The 19,929-nt window shown below is 44.4% G+C and overlaps 1 protein-coding gene across 1 annotated transcript in view; it reads right to left on the bottom strand.

Moving 5' to 3' along the window:
- APCDD1 (APC down-regulated 1) overlaps positions 1 to 10,193 on the bottom strand; it is a 30,250-nt gene extending 20,057 nt beyond the window's left edge. Inside the window, exons 1-2 of the mRNA XM_031588974.2 lie at positions 9,867 to 10,193; positions 990 to 1,173 (exon numbers count right to left, since the gene is read on the bottom strand). Coding sequence (XP_031444834.1) covers positions 990 to 1,173; positions 9,867 to 9,924 — 242 coding nt within the window. The 5' untranslated portion in view covers positions 9,925 to 10,193. The remainder of the gene's footprint in view (positions 1 to 989; positions 1,174 to 9,866) is intronic.
- Between the last annotated feature and the right edge of the window lie 9,736 nt (positions 10,194 to 19,929).

Here is a 19,929-nt window from a genome sequence, read left to right as displayed (position 1 = left end):
AGGTGGCACATCATGTACAGTACAGGTGACAAGAATGAGCAACACTGCATGGGCCCAGAGATATCTGGGTACTCATGTCCCTCCGAAATGAAGTAAATAGGAACTAGGTACTATGATCTGCCAATTCACCAAGAATTTCCTCTGCTATTACAGTAATATACCTAAGGTTTTACTTTCTGTAGACTTAAATACTTTGAGTCATATTTCACTTTTCCTTTTTGTCTAAGGACTACCATGTGACTAATTTTATGAAAAAAGTCACAGATTATTAAACATCTATTCTTCTCTTCATGGTAGATTTAGCAAAAGCACTGATAACATCAGAAAGTGAAATGCTGAATATCCACAGAACAGGTCAGGGAACTGGCTTCTGCAACTGCCAAAGCCCAAGATTCTCCTACTACAACTCACTTGAAATATATGGGCAACTACTGCCTGCTGAAACATTGAAGCAAAATAGCTCTCTGAATTAAAAGTTATCATGTATGGGGAGGAAAAGAACTGGTGAAATACAGCTTCTTAATTTCTTTTGCTAAGAAAACTAGCTTGTGCTAGACAAACACTCTGAAAATAAGGATCCATTCAACGGATCTAATGCATGCAGTCTAATATGGTATAATGTTACATTTGAATAAGTATTTTGGCTACTTGATGGTCTCTCTTATATTCAGAAAGAGATTTAAAGATATTTCACAGTTGCTGTTTAAAATCCAGACTACACATTGATTCATCAAGACAGCTTTATAGTATGCTATTCCTATATACATAACACAGGTCCTTCTTTTATACATAAACTTATTATAAAGCATTTGGAATTTGAAGTATCACCATATTAAAGAAATTAGTTCCTCCGCTTGTTATATATGTCTATCTATCTATTTATCCATCTATATAAAATATATAAAAACTTTCATCCTTCCTTCTTCATTTCCTTCTCCTTTTCCTCTTTCACATTCACCACTCAAGCATCTCGTTTGAGCTTTCCTTACCCGGTAGAGACCCAGTGTCCCTCTATATTGGGAGGCATTTGCACAGTGATGCGGGCCCCATTGTGGAGGTGTTTCAGCATGTGATGACACTGTGACTCCTTGAAAGCCCTCCATGCACTCTTCTCCAAGGAGCGGGGGTGGGACCTGCTGTCCGGATGAAGAAGAGCAGAGCCTTCTCCCAGCCCTGCAACAGAAAAGCAGAAATTATCCAGTGATCCCAGTAAGAGAGCCTTCAACACGATAAAGGTGGTTGTGAACATCTTGTGTTGAATGACACTTGTTCACAACGTTATGTGTCTGGGAAAGAAGAGGTTACATTTCTTGTCTCATTTGAAAAATAAAAAAAATATGCAATGCTCTTCTTCTCTGTAACTCCACAAAGGCTTGAACCTAAGTGCTGCATTTCTACACCCAGTGATGTGGCTCTAGAGCTAAATTTTACAGACACCTCTTTAATCTCTGGTCAGGACAATAAGAAATCTGGGCCTTGGAATTCCCAGAAAGTTGCATCCAGATCCGGACATAAACTGTGGTTTCAGCCCCCCTCTAATTTGGACGCTTCTATACTAAACTTGCAAACAAAGACTACTCTTGAAAGCCAAGGGAAAAACAGATCTTAAAAGCAAAGCCTCTGCACACAGGAAGCCTCTTTGATGACTGAGGTGGTCAATTAGAGGCAGATCCTGCTATTTTTATTTTAAAGGAGAAAAGGAATTTCAAAAGCTAATTTTGTCTCCATCACACAGTAATTTTGGTTTCTAGTAATGTATACATACAAAACCCACCAGCGATCTTTTTACACAATATTAATTGGACAAAATGAATACGTAGCTTCAGGAGGAATGTGTCTTTACTCTTTTAGGCACCAAGTGCTCTTAGATATGTTGGAAAACATGGATCAAAAGAAAAGCGTGGATCTAGAGGTTAAGAGATGAAAAACATGAACCTTACATAACGGGTGGGAAACTGTTAATACTTTATCAAAAGGAATTTAAGAACCTCTGGGCTAGGAAAAGAATATGGGGTGTGCCCTGGAAGCCAGTCTGGCTGTCTGGGGAGAGGGAAGCTTCAATGACATGTGCTCCCAGGGGTAAGGGTTAGGGTTTGCCCTGTCTTTTTTGATGACTTTCCTGCCCAACTTGGCTCTGGAACTGGGCTCTTTTGTATCACTCACCCTATGCGGTCCAAGCCATCAAACTAGACCCTGCTCTGTAGTCCCCAAGTCAGACATCAAAATATAAGGCATAAAGAGCAGCCTCTAAATGTAAGGTCCGTCATTCAGGCTGGTGTTAAGGCTGTGCACAGTCCCACAGTGCACAGTACTGCTGCAGAACTTACAAGAAAATCAGCATTATTCATTTTTAGATAAGACGCCGTTTCCAAGTTTTGCCATTTCCTATTGCTAAAAGAAAACTGTGTCACTGACTCATGATGTTGACTAAGTCTCATGTCTTCTGGAATAAACCTAGGTTAACACCTGGGAAAATGGCATTGCTAGAAATACAAATACATGTCACCCATTTAAGAAGAGCAATTTCTATGCTGAACAAAGGCAAGGAGTTTTCTAGTAGGTAGAGTAAAGAGTGATCAGAAACATGACTATAAATACTTGAAAAATAATGTAAACAGTACTTATCACAGAATGATCTTGAGATTTAATGAGATTAACGGATACAACTTCACAGTCTTTATTAGCAGATCCAGCAGCTCTGTTGCAGTTTACCACTAATTCTTCCTTCTGAATTTATGACCTTCCTTTCTAAAGGGTAATAAATACGAGAGATGCTTTGATATCTGAGCATGCCATCTGAGATGCACTTAAAGGACTTTCAGAGGGTCAGTACTTCTTTCTTTCTGAAAGCCAGTCTTCTCAGGCCTTTTTGCAATGCTGAGCAGTCTCTCTTGTGCATCAAACAGTTGTTCTAAAGCAAGAAATGGCAGGGTCACTTCCAAAGCAGTATGACCATACCAGGACGATGCTCTCCCAAATCCAACAATCTTTTGAGAGGCAGGATTTAGTAGATAAGTCTTTCATCAGTCTTTCATGGACATAGCCTCTTGGCCCTAAGCCAGCGTCTCTTGGCAGCCTAGCTCACCTGGAACAGAACTCAGCTCTCAAAAACTTAAGCTTATCAGGTCTATCTGAAACCTTGTGGGCATGGGCTTGATGTCACAGGCCCTCATGCTGCCAGAAGAACAAGTTCAGCCAGGTCCAGTGAAATTTACCATACACCTATTTCTGTTGTTGTGAACCACTGCTAATGTTTCAGACCTTCTCCTTTAGCGAGTTTTCCCATCCTTACATCTCTACATGCTCAAAAAATTCAGCACATTCTCTTTAGTGGAGTGCTTCTGCCCATGGCTCTTTTGTGTCAGAAAGGGTACCGCCTGCAAGGTACCTGCTGGATTCTGGAGCTGTCGCTACTCTTTCAACAGCAACACAGCTATCAGGATGTCTTCTGCAAAAAAATTATCTCACACTGAAAAAACCTTTGAAAATTTACATTTTTGCCTGGAGTTGTTAAGCATTTGAAATCTGCCATTAAGAGGAGGCTTTGAAATGGTTCAAATGATTTTTTCCAAGGCACATGTATCAATCACGCACTTTGCTTTTAGGCTGTTGTGCTTTTCACAACACATGTCATATGATTCATGAATACAGATGCACTTGAAAATGAATGATTTATTCATTTAAACATATTTGGGCATTTAATTTCTGCAAGCAGAATCCTCCTGCAGAAGGATACCATCTTGTATGTGTACATAGCAAAAGAGAAGATGTGGTAACCACATTGTACATTGCCAATTATTGCCTGGAGGAAATAATGATAAGAGGGGTTTTTGAAAAGGAGTCAAACTTTCTGTGACACTATGCAGTGTCTTTTTGATATTGCTTAAAAGTAAGCTGGCCTCTAGCCCTCCCTGGAAGTACAGCTGGATGTAGTTCTATCTTGCAAACAACAAACTGTACCCAGTGGATGGGAGATTTGCATTGTCAGCCACAGAGATCTGTATCTGAGAAGCGAGTATGTGCTCAGGATTCATCCATCAAAATGTGACAAATGATGATGGGAAGAAGCTTGAGTCAAGACAGGCATGAGAACATAAGAAAGACTGTAGAGATTGAGGAAGAGATGTAGAAGACGCACACATGCCAGGCAACATCCCATACATTGGACCTGACTGTCAGAATACAGGTTATGGTGTAAGATTAAAAGGCAGTGATGGGACCCTTACCTTGCTCACTACATTTTTCAATGTTTGTGTTGCTGACGTAAGGAAATATTTAATTTAGCAGAGCCTTCTTCCTCACTGAGTCATGATTTCAACACTTTTGTTTATAACTACATATGCTTATATGGCTTCCAGTCAAAGGTGCCCTAATTTCACTTGTGTTACCTAAAAATCCCTCACAAAGACTGGTGATGTACTTTCTGTGCAGGGCATGAAGCCGAACACTGTCTCCTATGCGTTTCTACACTGTGGATAATTCAAAGCAGCACAGAATCCCCTGCTCCCCTTTGGCAGTGCACAGTGAAGTGTTCTGCAAAACTGAGGCCTCGTGGGGATGATGGCATTCATTGTAGAAGATCTATTTGGCGATGTTCAAAATTGGACGTTGCTGAAAGGCTTAAGATTAAAACGTGCTTTCACAAAACCGGGAAAAGAATTTAACGGCTCTTAAAAGCCCACTTTGGAACCCAAGCATGGTTGCAACATACTTGGAGCCACAACTTTCATTCAGAGGGATCCAGCTCTGCTATTCCCTATAGCATAGACAGATGATAGGCTTCAAAACCTTCATGATAAGCCACATATTTCAAACTCAAGGTCTGACATTTTTAATTTTTTTTATGTGAAATGAAGGAATCTTGCACATTCACAGAAGACAGTCCACCATCTAATCATTCAAAAGAGTGACAGACTTAAAACCCATTCCTTGCTTGGTGCTAATGGCAGCATTTTTGTGAAGCCCCTAGTTAACACTTCCTGTAGCTACACCATGACCACAGGCCATAAGATTGTATCAGCCTCCCCATGGTGGCTGCCTATTCACAGCAGCAAGTCCAAAAGAAAAAAGAAAATTCCAGAGCCTCCTAGAAAAGCAAAACAAAGAACAACAAATGCATTTTTGATGCACTGATAACCAACTTCACTTTCATAATCCAGACCTAGCAGCATAGATCACAATACAGCTTTAGCACCAAAGTCTGAATCGAAGACAGTACACAAGGTGCTGCAGCTCCATCTCCCAGCTGGGAATCCCCTTCAATGCCCCACAGATCAAGTGTTAGAGAGGTAGAGCCAACAAGCATCGGAGTGGGAAAGCGAAGTGTGGGCAGCTGCCAGGTGAGAATGCATAGCTGGCAGCAGCCACTGCACCAGGTGCTGATAAGGCGGGGGCTTCAAGCTCTGGGGTTCACCCATAAGCCTGTATCTGATGTGGGAACAACCACTGCAGATAAAAATAATTGGAAGGTAAGATGGGTTACTTTCAAGTTCTTCAAAGATTTCTGCACATAGCTGCGAGTAAAATACCAATCTCGAAAGGGTGATCTGCTGGCAGTGGTTACCCAAACGTGTTTCAGAAGTTGCTTACAAAAAGCTCTTCACAAATATTTCTGCGAAAAAACGTGAGTTGCTGTACTCAATGGCTCAGTTTTTGGAAAAATAGTATGCAAACAATGTACAATTGCGCCATTGATAATAGTAAGTAATGTTGTGCTTGAACACAAATTCTAATCTTTTAATTCATATCTAGACACCACGGGCAAATTCTGTTCTCAGCTTTGCAAGATTGCAGAAGTATAGCTTGAATAATCTTAAAGGTTAAACTTTTAGATTTAAATCAGTTTAATTAACAAACTCCTCTATCAGAATGGAAACCACAGCTTCAAATATGGCCAAATGGAGCACTTCAAAACATGGGCTCTTAGCTACTACACCTTCACCTTCACTTCACTTACTCACCTTTGGCTCAACAGGAGGATAAACGTTAACAAAAAGTAGGGCTAAAAACTGGATTTAGATTGGGATTGCTCAGGATGAACCACTTGGACTTTCAATTTACAGCCCTGTAAAGTCTAGAAAAGCACCATTCTGCTACAAATTAAAACAATCTCAAGTGGTAGTCCAAGTACAAAATACACAGTGCCATTTGAACATACAGGTTGCAGCTCTGCTCCAACCCCTTTTCAAGTTCGAACTTGTTTGAAACATTAAAAACTTTACCACAGATAAAGGATAATTGGCAGGATTAAGTTTATAGCTCTCCTTATCTGGGCAGTCGCCCTGCACAATTAAATAAATACACATTTGGATTACTCTCTTTCTTGATGTGGCAGAATGCTAGATAGTGCTTGTGACAGGCCTTCAGCTGCAGTGCAAACTTGTGTAATTGCAGTGGGGAATATAATGTCCTGTTACCAAGCCTCTGACTGTGTTTACCAGTGTTTTCTCTGTGCTCAGAACTTCAAACGGTCCTCTCACAGGATCAGGACCTAAATTAGCTGCTGAGAACAAAGGGGCTGGGAAAGGAAAGCTGAATTTCCTGGTCATAAAAGCAGACAAGACAATGACTTCCCTTAACAGGTATCCGCTGATGTTCCTGTGCACGCAGGGCTCGCAGGCACAGCTGCCAAAAAGCCTCGTGCCCTCACGGTGGGAAAGAAGCACTGCACAGCATGAAAGAGCCTGGAGGGAGATAAAATGTCCTTAGATGGCAGAGCTAGAATGAAGCTCCTCAAGGCTAGCTGCCTCCAGCTTAGACTCGCTGCTCTCTTACAGCCCTGTCTTTGCTTGGAGGAGATCAAAGGACCCAGCAGCTACGTAGCAGGGAAGCTCTGCTAAGTGCGAGCCTGGCTGTCAATTCAGATCCCTGCAGCTCCCAACGCCAAGAGTAAAGCCACCTCTGCCCGGTGGACATGCTTTCCTCCAGAGCCACAAAGGGTTAATTAAAGCCCACCTTCAGGCGGGGCAGCCCTGTGCCGAAGTGCAATCTAATCTCAACAGTAGTGGGGTCTCGCCCCCTTTGAAGCCAACATCTGGTCTCCATCACGGACATCTGCACGCTGCCGTGCGGCTGTTTGTTCAGGTGGGCCTTGCGTCCACGCAAGGAGCGCTAACCAGCTTGCCATGGGCCACTGCACCCTCCAGCAGCCCTACTTAGAGCACTGCGTCCATAAATGAAACACTAGCGTTCAAAACTGCTGGGCATACTTGCCATCTGCATGCTGGGTGCCAGTTCAGGGCTCCATCGCTCATCAGCCTGTCTCCTACACACACACTACAGAGCGCAAAGATTGCTCACCACCACCATCTCCTCCCACTGCAAGCCCACAGCCAAGCCACAGAGGATGGGTGAAATCAAATTTACGCTGATGAAATTGTGAATAAAACTTAATCTCTCTCTCCCTGCAAACTCCCCCCTTTATTCTTTTATTCATTGTCTTCCAGATTGCCAAATGAAGAGGGAACAGATCTCATAGTCTCCAGCACGGACTGCAATTCTGGTCCATTTTACAGACATGGGTATTTACATTTCCATAAACAGGTTTTGAAATTAAACACTAATTTAAACGATACTGCCAGTGAACTTTTAAAAGCATAAACAGTTTTGCTCTGAAAAGCCCAGCAGTCCTGTCTTCATCTTTATTAGGGCTATTTCCATGATGTTATCGACAAATTGTTTTAGTTAGGGTTTCTAATTTACTATTCTAGCAGTAATGTAATCAGAAATAAGCTAAAGTTTCTTCTTAGCATCTGTACTTGTTAAAAAAAAAGTTTACGTTTCCAAAAGAAATTAGCCAAATTTGTTTTGAACCCTCTTGGAGGTGACTCTTATTAATCAGGTTTTCTGGAGCTGAACAATCTTAGCTTTTGACATCTGAAACTTCTGTGGCTTTCTCTCTAAGCAAAGAAAACAGTGATAATGGACAACTTCCAGCTGCAAACCTCTTATGATATTGCACAGGTTTTATTTTGACTAAGGAACACAAGTTTTTCCAAATAGTAATTCAGCAGTGTTAAAGTAGGCATTTCTTAACATAATGAAAGCATAAGCTTTAGTCTTACAGGACATTCTAACTTGCTTTATAAAGCTTTAAACCCTAAATACACACACACCCTTCTCGCTCACTTTTAACCCTTAATTTGCTAGGTGCAATAGAAATGTTGAAGACTACATGACATGGTGTAAAGAGACTTAGCGCTGCAATCCCCTGGGACTGCCTGTTGTTCTTACACATCACCAGCTCAGGCTGGCCACTGGCTGAAGGATGCTCCTACTGACTCCATGGCACACACAGAAAGCTCCAGGCAAAGTTAAAGCTAACAAGGTAAGTGCATACAGACTAGCTGAACTTCAGTCCACTGTATGACACCAATGGTATTTTCAAGCTTTTAAGGGTGGCAACTTCCCCACGCTTGACGCTCAGATCCCAACTGTGAACTGCAACTTTGCTGAGGTGTAGATGTTTACACACAAGCCACTGAGCTGCATCACTCTGCAAGAATATAGGTATACTTTCTTTGTTGAAACATAACCACAGATGGAAAAAATAGACTATTTTCCTACTTCATGCTCTTTTGGCAGCTGCTGTTTTGATCTGATCATCAGCCTTGATTTGTTTCCCGCTCCAGCCAGGGTTCAGCACTGCTCTGTAATTCCAAGCAGATGAGCCGGGGAGTCCAACCCTGTAATTACACCTCCTCTCCTTACCCTCTAACTCCAAGCCTTCCATTTTCACTCTTACATCTCGGATCACAAGAGTTTTAAGAAACACCTTTGGCGTCCCAGCGGGTCTGGCTTAACTAAACACATTTCTGCTCTCTCTGGATTTCATTGCTGAGCTGTGAGAAGGGTATAAAGCCCCCTCCTGGGGAACAAGGTCTTTCGCTCTTTGTCTCTCGAAACAAAATACACAATCAGAAGTCCATGCTCTTTATTATTTATTGAATACCATCTGTGTGCTTAGCACTTGTACAAACACAGAGAGAGGCAATCCCCGCTCCACAAAATCAATCCCAGGAATAGCTCTGAAACCCTTATCCCCGCTCACAGATCTCACCCTGAATCCATGTAGGTTGCTTGCATTCTAACAGCTAAAGCAAATTCCTCTTTTTACAAGCCACCTCAGGGTCCTAGGAAATTTAACTGAAGAAGTCTGGATGCTACAAAGTACTCTCGAGTTAAGAATGTGCTTCAAAACGATGCTGTGACTTGAGGAGCTTGAGTCACTCTTGGAGAACGATATCTCGCCTGGATTTCTCAAATCTGGCTGCCAAATGTTAGACATGCCGAAGCAGCTAATTAAATAGCCTCCCTTTCAGAAGTGGCTCTTGAAGAACATCGGCATTCTAGACAAACAAGCTGGATGTACGCACTGCACGCAGCACACAGAAGTTTAAATACATTAGGCACCAAACTTTTGCCTGCCAGGGGTTTGGAGACACGTCAGTCCATGGCTCAGCAGAACAGCGGGCAGTGTAACCCCGAGCCCTCGGCGCCCTACGCCGGCAAACTCCGCAGCAATCAGCTCCCGGCCACAAGCCTCCTCCTCGGCCGCAGATGAGGCACGGTCCGCCAGGTCGGATCTTCTCCTGGCAACGCCCATCGCCGTGCCAGCTGCCCATCCAGCCGCTCCGTCCCAAAGCCACGGGCACGCAAGGTGCGCAGCCGAGCAGGACAGAAGCACGGCCGCTCGCCCTACGGCTTCGCCACGCGCCGCTGCTCCGAAGTTTTGGTCACCCCCGCGGCGAAGCGGGCGAGCTCCGCGAGGCTGCGCTCCTACCCCTCAGCCGGACCCACGCCGCAGGACGAGAGCACCACCCGCGCCCCGTCCCCACCCGAGGAACCGCCGGGCTCCCCGCACTCACCGTGCAGCAGCAGGGCCGGGAACAGGTACCGCATCAGGCTGCCGTACGGGACGGACATCTCCGCGCTCCGTGCCGGGGCCGCCACCACGCACAGCGGGCCGTGCCGCGCTCAGCGCCGGGCCGGGCAGCCCATGGCCGGCGCTAGGGGGCGGACGGCTGGCGGGGCGGCAGCGCGGCCGGGGCGCACCGCCTCTCCTTCGGGAAGCCGTCCCTCGCTCCTGAGTTCGGGCTCCGCTCGCCGCGTCCTCACCCGTATCCACGAAGCGCGGCGGCGGCTCCGCTTCATATTTCCCCTTCCAGCGGGAGGAGGAGGGGTCGGGAGGTGGGGACTCCCGCGCTGCCGCCGCCGGGAGGAGAGGAGGGCGGGCTGGTGGGGCGGCCCGTGGGGTGTCCGCCGCCGGGCGGGGGCGGGTCGGGGCGGGGAGGGTACGTGCGGGGGGCTGGACGGTGTTGGGGCGGTCCGAGAGGTTCTCGGCAGGTACGGTGCGGCTGTGGGAAGGGGGACAGAGCTCGAAGAGTGGAATCGTTTTGGCCGCGGTTCTCCATATACATTAGACGTTTTAAAGAACAGGCGTCTGAGTTGCCGCCTTTGATGTTGCACTCTGTGCGTTTTCCCATGGCCGTAGAATCACAGCACATCTTGAGTCGGAAGGGACCCACAAGGACCATCGAATCCAACTCCCATCCTAACCCTGTGCCTGAGAGCAGTGTCCAAACGCTCCTTGAACCCTGGCACTTGGGGCCATGACCACTGTGCAGCCCGTTCCATGCCCACCGCCCTGTGGTGCAGCAGCTGTCCCTCACCCCCAGCTGCCCTCCCCTGACACAGCTCCATGCCGTTCCCTCGGGCCCCGTGCTGTCACACAGAGCAGAGCTCCCTGTGAGGAGCTGCAGCCGCCATCAGGCCTCCCCTCAGCTCCTCTGCTCTGTGCTGAGCAAACACAGGGACCTCAGTCACCCCGAGTCTAACGTCCTTGTCATGCAAACACATGTTCTTAAGTGTTGTACGTGCTAACAACTTGTGCCTGAGCTTGAACGCGGGGTTTTATTTTATACAGCCCGCTGTTCACAAACATCGTATTTTCTAGTTTTTGTTTGCGTCCATGGGCTCAGCTGTAGTGTCCCATTACAAAGAACGTGTAACAAATTGGAAAATTTTGAGAAAAATCAATGTAACGGAGTTTTGAATGGTTTAAGCTGAAGTGTTTACACGCTAAGTGATTAAAAAGAAATACAGACAACAATGACTCTTTCCAGCTCCCTTGAGAAGGAATAATAAATTTAATCTTCCTTGCTTATACAGAGAGGAAGCTGAGATAGAAACAAGTAGTAGCGAGTCAGAATGCAAGCTCTGGTGCTTTGGATTCCCAGAGTTACACTTGTTCCTTCAAACAAATGTTTTTCAGGTCAGAAGCACCTGGTGGTGGTCTTTACATATCTGGTCAATGACCTGGTGAGAGATGCACAAAGGAGAATAATCTCCTTCACAAAACAGGTGCCCCGGAATGCAAGTGAAGCTGGTTATGGCCGTGAAAATACCTTTCCCCAATGTTTCTTGCTTATCTTCAACCCATTCCTGCAGCTGCCACAGAAGTGTTTGTCAGCTGTGTGTATGAAGGAACAATTCATGCTGTAGACCTAATGCAGTTGGAAAAATTGTTTGTGTACTTGGCTGTTTTTAAGAGAGGATCAAGATTAACCCTGGACAATTAATTTTGCTGCCTGTAACAATCTGATAGTGGCAGAGACATCAAAGTAGATTATCTTCACCTGCAGGTTCTGAAAGGGGAAACAGATCCAGTAGCCAAGGAAGACAGGTGATGTTCACTTAGATGCAGTACAAGCATCTGCATTTATGAGTCTTGGGGTCTCTTGAAGCACATCATGTATATGGATGCTAGTTGCGTCTGCTAACAGAAGATTTTGCCAGAATGAAGGGTGAGATAATGCTGGGCTGCCAACCAGTAATACCGGGACATGAGTACATGGCAACACATGGTGCTGGAACACTCTGCCCAAAGAAGTTGTGAAGGTGTTCAAAGTCAGGATGGATGGGGACCAGGGCACTCTGATCTATTGTCTGATTTGGTAGGTGGCAACCCTGCCCACAGCAGGGGGGTTGGAACTACATGATCTTTGAGGTCCCTTCCAACTCAAGCCATTCTATGATTCTGTGACATGTGGAAGGTAGTGCACATGGGAAAGTGAGCCATCCCATGGGTGGACTGAGCAGTGAATGGCTTTAGGGAGGTCTTGCCTATTGAGAAGCAGCCAGCTCAAAGAGTCTTACTTGTTTGGCAGCTGTGTAGGAAGGCTCTCTTTATGTAAGCCCTATGCTAATGCTAGTTGTTAGGTGTATGACCCTTCAAAACCCTGTTCCTGTAGGGTCCCTCGATGTATCTAGCCTACCACCTCACCTGAGGAAGCAGCAAGTCAGAAGGAGATAACACAAATGTCCACCCAGGATGTAAGAGGTAGCCGATGCCGCTGTGAACAGTAATGAACAGTGAGCAGTATTGAACTGTAATTATATCAAAGTAGCAACATCCTGAAGGGGAGGCTTTTTTCTTGTGAACATAACCTATTCCACCATCTTTGAATCAAGCAACAAAATGATGTGCAGGATGAGCCTGCGAAAAATCATCTCTCCAAGAAGTGTGAGATTTGTCCCCTGGGAAGGGACATCCCCCCCAGCAGCATCACTAACAGCTTCTCATAAGCAGAAAGGGGAATAACTTTACTGCTCCACCAGCCAACTTTGTAAATTAGGCTCCGCTTGTGATTTACTATCAGCACGGCTTCAGATGTGGTAATGAAATGAAATGAAATCAATACCCAGTGGACCCAGGCATGGCAGAACTTTCCAAAAACAACACAGACTATACTTTGTCTTTTACTCGCCTTTTTTTATTTTCTGATATTTTAAGGACATGGGATTTTTCAAACTGATGGACAATATTTTTTTGATAGTGTGCCCAGCTTACTCCTACTTGTTTCATTACTGTGCCCCTGTTCTGCATTTACTGTTGCTGTAACAGGAAGCAGTGACAAATAACAGCTCCTTGCACTTTGATCTAAGCAGCATGTCACATCCATGCCCATTAAAAATTATATTAACCAATCCAACCATGACTTTGTGAACTTGGGCTCCTGGGGTAGGGTCTGTGCTTAATGTGGGTATAAAGTAATATCGTTTACAAAGACATCTCAGCCATACTGACAGTTGGACTAAACGATCTTAAAGGTCTTTTCTAATCTTAATGATTCTGTGATTCTATATTCTCAAAAATAACATAGGGGCAAAAGCATTTTAAAAAGGAAGTCAGCAGAAAATGGGCGGAAAGTGGTCATTTAGGAACTAACCTGATGGAAAATGTACTTTGGGGCTGAGGCTCTCTACGAAAGTATTAAAATAGAAAGAAAACTAATTTGTCAGGTTTGTTGCATGACACTTAAAAGACCTAGGCATATCAGCATGGTGCTTGTCTAGCTAAGGCGCAGGCTGATTAGCTGACAGTCAATGCCAGTCTTCTGGTGAAAGACATTTAAAGGAGAGACATGATGGGAAAGAGTGGGGGCCACGAGCATATGGGATGCTTTATGCTATGGAGAAAAATAGAATGGGGTAGCACTCTTTCACTCTGTAATGCTTTGGCAGTGCCACAGCTGTGATTAGCTGATGGCTAAATTGTTATTTTTTTTTAAAAGACAGTATGTTCTTTTGAATGTGGCAAAGGAGTGGGATGTAAAGATTTATTGGAAAAGAGTGGAGTGACTGGTTCACAAGAAGTCAGAAGTCTGTGAAGTTTCTGTTTGTGGATTGTCCACGACAAGTTCATCAGAACAAGTGAAGATTTGGAGAGAGGTTTTGCTACATGCCCAGCTGTAGTTGAATTCACAAGTTCAGCCTAGAGCTTGTCTGATGCAGGCTAGATGTGGCTCTGGGCAGCCTGGTCTAGTGCTTGGCAACCCTGCCCATGGCAGGGGAGTTGAAACTAGATTATCTTTGAGGTCCTTTTCAGCTCAGGCCATTCTATGAGTCTATGATTCTATGATACCGTAAGGAGCCGTAAAGGATCCAGGGAACGTAAGGAGGATCCGGGGAACTATAGGCCTTTTAGCCTGAGCTCAGTACTGGGGAAAGTAATGGAGCAAATCATCTTGAGTGAGATCACGTGCCATATGCGTGGTGTCCAGGGGATCAGGCCCAGCCAGCATGGGTTCATAAAAGGCAGGTCGTGCTTGGCCAACCTCATTTCCTTCTATGGCTGGGTGACCAGACTGGTAGATGAAGGAAAGGCTGTTGATGTAGTCTACCTAGACTTCACCAAAGCCTTTGACACGGTCTCTCACAGGCTTCTTCTGGGGAAACTGGCTGCCCGTGCCCTGGACAGGTACACACTCCTTTGGGTAAGAAACTGGCTAGAGGGCCGTGCCCAACGGGTGGTGGTTAATGGAGTGAAGTCCAGCTGGCGACCTGTTTCAAGTGGTGTCCCCCAGGGGTCAGTACTGGGGCCTATCTTGTTTAATATCTTTATTGATTACCTAAATGAGGGGATTGAGTGTACGCTCAGTAAATTTGCAGATGACACCAAGTTGGGAGGTGGTGTGGATCTGCCTGAGGGTAGAGAGGCCCTTCAGAGGGATTTAGATAAGCTGGATTGCTGGGCTGAGGTGAATGGGATGAGGTTCAACAAGGCCAAGTGCCAGGTCCTGCACTTCAGCCACAACAACCCCATGCAGCGTTATAGGCTTGGGGACGAGTGGCTGGATGATTGTGAAGAGGAAAGGGACCTGGGGGTGTTGGTTGATGCTCAGCTGAACATGAGCCAACAGTGTGTCCAGGTGACCAAGAGGTTCAACGGCATCCTGGCCTGCTTTAGAAATAGTGTGGCCAGCAGGAGCAGGGAGGTGGTGGAGTCGCAGTGTTCAAGAGGCGTGTGGATGAGGAGCTGTGAGATATGGTCTGGTAGCTTGTGGTAGCAGTGGTAATGTGAAGATGGTTGGCCTAGATGATCTTACAGGTCATTTCCAACCTTGTGATTCTAAAAAAAAAAAAAAAAAAAAGGATACATAGAAATACACTATATGACATCTTATTTTGGCTTCGGCTATTTTAGGGAGAAGTTGAACTGCTCTACAGTGTAAAACAGTTTGTTTCTTCATTCAAGCTGGACTGAAGAACCTATATTTTGTGGGATTTAGTGGGCTCTATCAGTTACTGCATCTATTATTTTTGTGTTTTTGAAGAATATGTATAACCTGTTTCTTTTTTTTCCTCCCATTCTTTGTTAACAAAAAGAACTGACAGAGCCTTTGGCGGTATTTTCTAAATGTTTGGTCACAAAGTTGAGCAGTGTTTCACCTTTCCCCTCTGGGCTGCTTGATCTTCAGTGGAGCCTGTGGAACGTAACAATTATTTTAAAGGACACCAAGTCTGTTTTTAGTTTCTCAGGCCCGTGCTTGTGGTGATGCTCACCCTCAAACTGTGGCTCTAAGGGCGAGACTGATCTGTGAGGTAGTGCAGGTTGCCTCAGAGGTCTGTGCTCTGTTGCTCTTCCTTGTTTAGGTAGGCACAGTGCCTGAGAGGTGCACTTTGGGAATGATTTTGTTTTAGTCTTATAAAGCACGCTGAAGGTCTGTTAGCTAGAAATAGTCACAGTAAATGTAGTCCAGACAATGAAAATGAAGGTCTTGTGGTCTTCATAGACTTTTTTTTCCTCCTTTTTAAACATATATTTTAAATTTTTTAGATACGTGCAGAGGCATGCACTTACGCACATGCACATCGTACAAAACCTGTGTGCTAGAAGAGGCTTGCTTGAGAGAGCACCAGTTTCACAAAAATCACAAAAATGTGGCTCTCTGAAGCAATTTTTTTTTCAGTTTTCCTAGAGCAGTTTGAAAAGTAGATGTTAATAAGAATGTGAAAAAAAACCAACAACATAACATGAAGAGTAGACCCTGCAGAGCTCAGGCAATACAAGAGAGGGAAATCAAAGAAAGAAGCAAAGGACTCAAACGTGCTCCCTTCTTCATATCTTCACTAGTTCTTGGCACTCGAAATGTGCTTGTGATTGGATTGCTCAGAGCACAGACAGTTTTGTGGGACTCTTCCTGCAGCCAAAGCCTTGGGGCTTGCTGCAACTCCAGTGAACCCAGTAGGAATCTTTCCATTGCCTGTGCTGAGAGCTGGATCCTGCCTAGAGAAGGCTGCTGGCAGTGCCAACTGGAATAGCTAATGCTTGCATGCTGGCAGAATTCATCTAGAAGCAAGGAAAATGGGAGCTGAAGGTATTTCTTAATCACATGTATGCTCTAGAAGCCATCCTCACTCTCCCCAGCACTGCTGATTTCATTCATTCATGGCATTCAAATGTCACAAAAACCAATCTGGTAAAAATGCCTTTGTACACACTATGTGTTCTATTGTTCTCACAATGGTTTCTGATGTTGTGACTTGGAAAAAAAAAAAAAAAAAAAGCAATGGCCAAACCAACCAATTGAAAAATTTGTTATGGTCTGGACAAAAATGCTCTCCATATATCTTCTCGCTCTGCAGAGTTGTGCAACTGATTGGAGCAGTGGCTGTTTCCATTTCTGAAGACAAAAGAAAACTTCTGGAAAAATTTAAACACAAGTAGAGCGTTGTTCATTACTGCTTATATTTTCTCAGAATAAAATTAAACTTTTATTTTGATTAAAATGGAAATAAAATGGAAGTTCTGGCAATTTTTTATGCACTATCCAAAGAAACAGATTTAATTTCCATACTGAAAAATGGATTAATGTGACTTGCCAGGCTTACATGATACTTTCAAGTAACAGCTAGCTCCTGTATAGCACCTGGGAGACACTTTCTTAGTTTATATTCTCCTTATAGTTCCTTTGTGGCCAGTGCTTCTCTGAGTTAATAAAAAGCCATTTGGGAAATGGGATTTCCATTCCTTGTAGAGCACTGCCCATGGTCTTCCTTTCTACTTGGCAGAGAAAACACGCAGAGAGAGAGAAGGAGTGGGAACTCAAACCAGCTCCAGGCAGCCTTGTGGTCCTGAGCATTGCATGGAGGGACCAGGTGGGAGATTTTCTTTCATGATTTAGTTCAGGACTTGCATTTAGTGATGGATCTCTTGCAACATGTCTTAGATGCGCAAGTGGACAAACTCAAGTTTGAAGTACAACCTTGTCTCAGAATTCCCCTGGGTTTTCCTAGTGGCCCTTTGGCTGGCAGGCATTTTTTTCTTTGCTCATTATAATGCTGATTTTCATTCAGATTTCAAACTAAATTTTATATTTACGATTCTGGCTTGTGTATATTCAAGCACAAGTGTATTTTTTTCCAAAGCTCCCCCCAGTGTGGGGCAAAGCAGTGTCTTTTGGTAAAAGAATACCATTTCCATGCATTTTCAAATCATGACCTCAGCAAGGTTTGTCATAGCCACTGAGGGCATTGTCTTCAAGAAAAGCGTAGAAGCATGTTCTCCCAGGTAATTCGAAAATAAGGAGAAGGAAAAAAATGAAATGACTGGAGGTATTGGAGAGTTACCATTTCTAGCTGGTGTGCCTGGCTGGTTGTGCAACACTCGTGCGAGCTGTTTGCTTTCCCAGGGCCTCAGTTTCCCTGTCTGTGAAAGACATGTATGAGTCTGTGGAAAGCTGCATAGACTAAAAGTAATGCATATACAGTATGAAGTATAACTGAGTGGGAGTTCACCTACAGGTAGAAAGGCATTAATATGGTTTAATAAGTAAGGTAAATACATTTTCTCAGAATATTCCCCATCAACTGCAGTAAGTTTTGAATTCCTTCCATCATTTCCATCTACTTATCAATGTAAAACGTACGTTATATACATATTTATATGAGCAGCATATGAACATAAATAGTACTTATATATGAGTAAAATGTCTATTTTATATACATATAAAATCTTTGAAACATCTGGATAGTGCATTATCCAAGTGTGCACTCTTTAAGCCTGTGAGCAGCCAGCCAGATTGCTGACTGTTTGAATTAAACTTCTCCAACAAGCTTGTCTGCAGCTGCAAGGTGTTCTCAAGGCTACTTGAGAACTGCCAGGTTCTGTAGGAAAACCCCTTATCTGCTGAGAAAATACCAGCAGCATCTTGGAGAGCAGTGGGCTAAATTACAGTTGTGGATAATAAAGAGGAGAGGAGAGGAGAGGAGAGGAGAGGAGAGGAGAGGAGAGGAGAGGAGAGGAGAGGAGAGGAGAGGAGAGGAGAGGAGAGGAGAGGAGAGGAGAGGAGAGGAGAGGAGAGGAGAGGAGAGGAGAGGAGACACCAGCTGGCTGAATTCTGGCCAGTTTCTTTGGTCTTCCATTTCTGTACTTGGTACAAGAATGGAGAGTATAAGAGCTGATGACAAAACCAAGGTGGTATAAGATGTCCCTCTGTTTTCAATGCTGTTTAGGCTCCAGAAAATAGCTAGTGAGTAACCCTCCAGAGTAACAGAGATATTCTGTCAACTTTTGTGTCTGTCTATTGTAGGCAACTACAGCAGACAAGTCCTACGTCCCCTCCTGCAATTTTTTTTTTTTTTTTTAGTATAGACAGCATCGCTTGGGCCAACTTTTTTCAGCAGTGCAGCAAATCCTGTAATGTGGATACTTACTTAATGTGAGTTACCCCCTTCAACTGTGCCACCTGCAGTCTGGCACATGGATGCTGCCTGAATATGGTAACTTCTTCTGCAGCCTCCTTGCAGCCTCCTGGCAGCCTCTGAGCAGCAAGGAACAGGCAGCTGTGGAGGATTATGGAAAATGCCTGGCAAAACAGACGTATTCACACCTCCATTGCCTTGTGCAGTGAGGGGCTGTGTGCGTGTGTGATGCTTGAGGAGGAAAATGGAGCAAAGATGTGGCCTGCAAATGAGGTGAGGAATGCTGACCCTCGCACTGTGCTTCCTCTGTCACAACACACATGCACATGAATAAACGCTCGTGCGCAAGTGACCTGGGGTGCTGTTTTTCCCATCAGAATAATCACAGCTCCTTCAATTATAACCACACTTGTGTGTGGCTCACTTCTGGCAGATAATCCAGCGATCTTAAAGCTATCAAGCTACTAAAAATATCCTCTTCAGCTGCTGTTTAATTAATGAACTGTTCCCCATTGTGTTAGAAAAAGGAAAAGTACATTTGATAGTAATTGTCTAGAATGAGGAAGGCTACACACAAAGCTCTCTGCTCCTCATGCAAGTGTGATAAACTCTGTGAAATTTTTTTGAGGGATTGTTTTGTGTAGGGTTCCTCTGTTGTGAATTGAGGGGCAGATGGTTTTTTCACTTTTACATTTAATCTTCCAGAGCTTGAGAAAGCTAATACAGAGCATCGGCCATATCAATAGCTCTGTACTGATATGTGAAGGGAGAAGAATTTTCTTACTCTGAGCCTCACTTTGTATAGTGAGTATAGTTGAAATAGGTGTAAAGTGGCTGCAATGAATTGAGTTGTTTGGAAGGAAGAGGAGTGGGTGAAATTCATACAGATTCCTTGGGTCAAACTGAGGTGTATGTGCCAGGTATGCCCTATGAATTTTCCTTTTCCTGGATGAAGAGTACAGAGAGATCCAAGCAGTGGATACTCATTAACTTTTCACTCCCAGAGTGCAAAACAGAGTGATTTTTTTGAGCTACTGCCTATTTTTATTCCTGTATATTTTGACCATAGTGACACAGCGAAGAAGTCTTCTGATGGTGCCACAGGTGAGTGTGAAGGGCCCTCTGCAATATGTTGCATGGCTCACATACTCATCTCCTTTGAACATCAAGATTGGGAAATCAAGAACTCCAGAGAACTGCAGTTTGATTGCTTACGTGCTTTCTTGGTCGGCCGTTACCAAACTGTAATGACTCATCTAATTCCTGTCTGACATGAGTCTATAGCCACTTCTGAGCTCCCCAGATATTCTGCTTGCTTATCCTTGGTTTTGGGCATCTTGATGGCACAAAAGTTTGCTCTGAGGAGCTGTATATTCCTTATTTGCAGGTGAAATACTGCACTGGGAATGCTTTATGGTGTGATAGGCAAGATAACTTGTATCC

The sequence above is a fragment of the Phasianus colchicus genome, chromosome 3 (genome assembly GCF_987193195.1).
Source record: "Phasianus colchicus chromosome 3, bPhaCol1.hap1.1, whole genome shotgun sequence".
Lineage (NCBI taxonomy): Eukaryota > Metazoa > Chordata > Aves > Galliformes > Phasianidae > Phasianus > Phasianus colchicus.
This window is presented reverse-complemented; position numbering and strand designations above follow the sequence as displayed.